General features: G+C 31.4%; 2 protein-coding genes across 2 annotated transcripts; both read right to left on the bottom strand.

Moving 5' to 3' along the window:
• Window positions 1–86: 86 nt before the first annotated feature.
• LOC128667859 (glycosyltransferase-like protein gnt13) lies at window positions 87–401 on the bottom strand (the record flags this gene model as incomplete). Its single annotated transcript, XM_053739611.1, has 1 exon — window positions 87–401. A coding segment is annotated over one exon (315 nt), but the record flags the coding sequence as incomplete, so codon positions are not given.
• Window positions 402–632: 231 nt separating this feature from the next.
• Window positions 633–1,499, bottom strand: LOC128667857 (GATA zinc finger domain-containing protein 14-like; the record flags this gene model as incomplete). The annotated part of the gene is made up of 1 exon (XM_053739605.1): window positions 633–1,499. A coding segment is annotated over one exon (867 nt), but the record flags the coding sequence as incomplete, so codon positions are not given.
• Window positions 1,500–5,322: the final 3,823 nt, after the last annotated feature.

The following is a 5,322-nucleotide window of genomic DNA, read 5'->3' as shown; positions in this document are numbered from 1 at the left end:
ATTACTGCTGCGATGTTTCATCAATATGATGATCAGCATGCGCAGCAGGCCAAGTTATTATTATTATTATTATTATTATTATTATTATTATTATTATTATTATGATTATTATTATGATTATTATTATTATTATTATTATTATTATTATTATTATTATTATGATTATTATTATTATTATTATTATTATTATTATTATTATTATTATTATTATTATTATTATTATTATTATTATGATTATGATTATTATGATTATGATTATTATTATTATTATTATTATTATTATTATTATTATTATTATTATTATTATTATTATTATTATTATTATTATTTTTATTATTATTATTATTATTATTATTATTATTATTATTATTATTATTATTATTATTATTATTATTATTATTATTATGATTATGATTATTATTATTATTATTATTATTATTATTATTATTATTATTATTATTATTATGATTATGATTATTATTATTATTATTATGATTATTATTATTATTATTATTATTATTATTATGATTATGATTATGATTATTATTATTATTATTATTATTATTATTATTATTATTATTATTATTATTATTATTATTATTATTATTATGATTATGATTATTATGATTATGATTATTATTATTATTATTATTATTATTATTATTATTATTATTATTATTATTATTATTATTATTATTATTATTATTATTATTTTTATTATTATTATTATTATTATTATTATTATTATTATTATTATTATTATTATTATTATTATTATTATTATTATTATTATTATGATTATGATTATTATTATTATTATTATTATTATTATTATTATTATTATTATTATTATTATGATTATGATTATTATTATTATTATTATGATTATTATTATTATTATTATTATTATTATTATGATTATGATTATGATTATTATTATTATTATTATTATTATTATTATTATTATTATTATGATTATTATTATTATTATTATTATTATTATTATTATTATTATTATTATGATTATTATTATTATTATTATTATTATTATTATTATTATTATTATGATTATTATTATTATTATTATTATTATTATTATTATGATTATGATTATTATTATTATTATTATTATTATTATTATTATTATTATTATTATTATTATTATTATGATTATTATTATTATTATTATGATTATTATTATTACTATTATTATTATGATTATTATTATTATTATTATGATTATTATTATTATTATTATTATTATTATTATTATTATTATTATTATTATTATTATTATTATTATTATTATTATTATTATTATTATTATTATGATTATTATTATTATTATTATTATTATTATTATTATTATGATTATTATTATTATTATTATTATTATTATTATTATTATTATTATTATTATTATTATTATTATTATTATGATTATTATTATTATTATTATTATTATTATTACTATTATTATTATTATTATTATGATTATTATTATTATTATTATTTCTTTTTTTTTTAGTTAAATGCTCAGGGGGTTATCCCCGGTAGTCCGACTCTACCGAGGGCCTCACCTGAGCGCCAAATCATTACTGCTGCGATGCTTCATCAACAAGATGATCAGCATGCGCAGCAGGCCAAGTTTCGTTGCCTTAGGAGACGGAGGGATCCGAGAATAACAGCCTTTTGCATCCGCGATGCCAAAAACTCAACTTGCGGAGAACAAGTTGGGATTTTAGCCAATGCAGACACAAAAGTCTGTTTCATCCCTCCTAGGACGCCAACAATAAGTACGACAAGCTTGACACGGTAGCCTGGGTAGAGTTTGCCAATTTCAAACAGGAGATCCTGATATATTTCGTGTTTGTGCTCTTCTTTAACCGTGATGTTATACTCAGCAGGTGCTGAGAACTCGATAACATAAATGTCACGAGCGGTTTTATCAAAGAGCACAATATCAGGTTTATTGTGATCGATTTTCCGCGTTGTTGCGAATGGCACGTTCCAATAAATACGGCAACGGTCATTCTCAACAACTTGCGGAATATCTCCTGGCAGATAAGGCAGCACTGGTGTTTTATCGATACCGTGAGTATGTCTTAGGTGGTAGTAAAGTACTCGCAGAGCATTATTGTGACGCTGGACATATGCATTTCTTGCCAGCACAGGACATGCTGACAACAGATGCATAAGCGTCTCAGGATGTTGCTTACACACCCTACACAAAGTGTCGGGTAGCTGCATCTGGAGCACTTTAGCACGGTATTCAAGAGTATTGATAACACCATCTTGGCAGGCAAAAATATATCCTTCGGTCTCAGACATCAGGCCAGCTGACCTGAGGAAGGAAAACGTCAGCTGCTCGGACAAGCCATGTTCACGCACGTGTTTAAAGAACACGCTGTGCATGGACTTGTCCATATGTGTGCTGAGCAGTTTTTGTTGCTCAGCATTGCTGATGACCCTCTTAAATTCCTCCTTAGGGAGTTCGATAAGAGGGTTTACTCTTCCAAGACCGAGGGATTTTGCCGCGTAGATTGCTGCCTTATATAAAAACGTTCCCTTATGCCTATTCTCATGACTATGAACAATTTGCATAAGGAAGTCGTTTTCATCTGCAGTGAAATTGACAACCTCGTATGTTATACCCAAAACCAAACGATCGTGTAGACACTCCAAGCTCTGTAAACCTCTCCCTCCGATGTGCCGGGAAAGGTATAATCTGGTGATGGAGGATTTAGGGTGCATGCTCCGATTCATATTCATGACTTTGCGTGTCTTGATATCGAGATCTCTGAGTTCTTTTCGGGCCCATTTCAGAACACCGAAAGAGTAGAGGAGTACCGGGACAGCAAGCATGTTTGTTGCAGAGACTTTGTTTTTCCCGGAAAGTTCTGATGACCAGATTTTCCGGAGTCTCCGCACATACTCGCTGCAGAGAGTCGTTTTGATTTTCGAGGCGTCCTGCATAGGACTCCCGTCAATCCCTAGATATTTGTACGACTCTCCGGCGTCAAGATGGTCAATGACGCTCCCATCTACTAACTCGATATCCTCACGCACATCAGAACACTTACCCTTCACCAGATTAACGACCGCGCACTTGTCCAACCCAAAAGCCATGCCAACATCCCGGGTATACTCCCCTACAATATTCAAGGCTGTCTGAAGGTGTTCCTCATTAGAAGCATACACCTTCAGATCATCCATGTAGAGTAAGTGGGTGATCGAATACTTTCGATCATTTGATGGACCCACTGAGTATCCACGGGTGCGGCGTAGCGCAACAGATATTGGCAGCAGTGAGATACAAAACAGCAGAGGGCTCAGAGAATCTCCCTGAAAGACTCCTCGTTTGTACTGTACAGCTTCGGTTACACGTTTGTCGTTGCCACATGAAATGTGGAACCGTGTTCGCCAAAGCTGCATCGTACGCCGAATGCATCCCACTGTATCGCGATTGACCCCAAGGCATTTGAGCAAAAAGAGAATAAGCTCATGAGATGTTGAGTCAAATGCCTTGCGGTAGTCAATCCAGGCCATTGACAGGTTGCGCTGATAGCAGATCGCGTCTTGAATGACACAACGATCCACTAACAGATTCTCTTTGCAACCTGACAGGCCTCTTTTACTGCCACGTTGTTCGTATATCTGCTGCCATACAGGGTCTATCTCCTGCAGAATGCGATTATTCAAGATTTTGGTGAAAATCTTATAAACCGCCTTATTATGATTATTATTATTATTATTATTATTATTATTATTATTATTATTATTATTATTATTATTATGATTATTATTATTATTATTATTATTATTATTATGATTATTATTATTATTATTATTATTATTATTATTATTATTATGATTATTATTATTATTATTATTATTATTATTATTATTATTATTATTATTATTATTATTATGATTATTATTATTATTATTATTATTATTATTATTATTATTATGATTATTATTATTATTATTATTATTATTATTATTATTATTATTATTATTATTATTATTATTATTATTATTATTATTATTATTATTATTATTATTATTATTATTATTATTTCTTTTTTTTTTAGTTAAATGCTCAGGGGGTTATCCCCGGTAGTCCGACTCTACCGAGGGCCTCACTTGAGCGCCAAATCATTACTGCTGCGATGCTTCATCAACAAGATGATCAGCATGCGCAGCAGGCCAAGTTTCGTTGCCTTAGGAGACGGAGGGATCCGAGAATAACAGCCTTTTGCATCCGCGATGCCAAAAACTCAACTTGCGGAGAACAAGTTGGGATTTTAGCCAATGCAGACACAAAAGTCTGTTTCATCCCTCCTAGGACGCCAACAATAAGTACGACAAGCTTGACACGGTAGCCTGGGTAGAGTTTGCCAATTTCAAACAGGAGATCCTGATATATTTCGTGTTTGTGCTCTTCTTTAACCGTGATGTTATACTCAGCAGGTGCTGAGAACTCGATAACATAAATGTCACGAGCGGTTTTATCAAAGAGCACAATATCAGGTTTATTGTGATCGATTTTCCGCGTTGTTGCGAATGGCACGTTCCAATAAATACGGCAACGGTCATTCTCAACAACTTGCGGAATATCTCCTGGCAGATAAGGCAGCACTGGTGTTTTATCGATACCGTGAGTATGTCTTAGGTGGTAGTAAAGTACTCGCAGAGCAGCATTGTGACGCTGGACATATGCATTTCTTGCCAGCACAGGACATGCTGACAACAGATGCATAAGCGTCTCAGGATGTTGCTTACACACCCTACACAAAGTGTCGGGTAGCTGCATCTGGAGCACTTTAGCACGGTATTCAAGAGTATTGATAACACCATCTTGGCAGGCAAAAATATATCCTTCGGTCTCAGACATCAGGCCAGCTGACCTGAGGAAGGAAAACGTCAGCTGCTCGGACAAGCCATGTTCACGCACGTGTTTAAAGAACACGCTGTGCATGGACTTGTCCATATGTGTGCTGAGCAGTTTTTGTTGCTCAGCATTGCTGATGACCCTCTTAAATTCCTCCTTAGGGAGTTCGATAAGAGGGTTTACTCTTCCAAGACCGAGGGATTTTGCCGCGTAGATTGCTGCCTTATATAAAAACGTTCCCTTATGCCTATTCTCATGACTATGAACAATTTGCATAAGGAAGTCGTTTTCATCTGCAGTGAAATTGACAACCTCGTATGTTATACCCAAAACCAAACGATCGTGTAGACACTCCAAGCTCTGTAAACCTCTCCCTCCGATGTGCCGGGAAAGGTATAATCTGGTGATGGAGGATTTAGGGTGCA

The sequence above is a fragment of the Microplitis demolitor genome, chromosome 1 (assembly GCF_026212275.2).
Source record: "Microplitis demolitor isolate Queensland-Clemson2020A chromosome 1, iyMicDemo2.1a, whole genome shotgun sequence".
NCBI lineage: Eukaryota > Metazoa > Arthropoda > Insecta > Hymenoptera > Braconidae > Microplitis > Microplitis demolitor.
The sequence above is the reverse complement of the archived record's forward strand: the minus strand, read 5'-3'. Positions and strand labels throughout refer to the sequence as shown.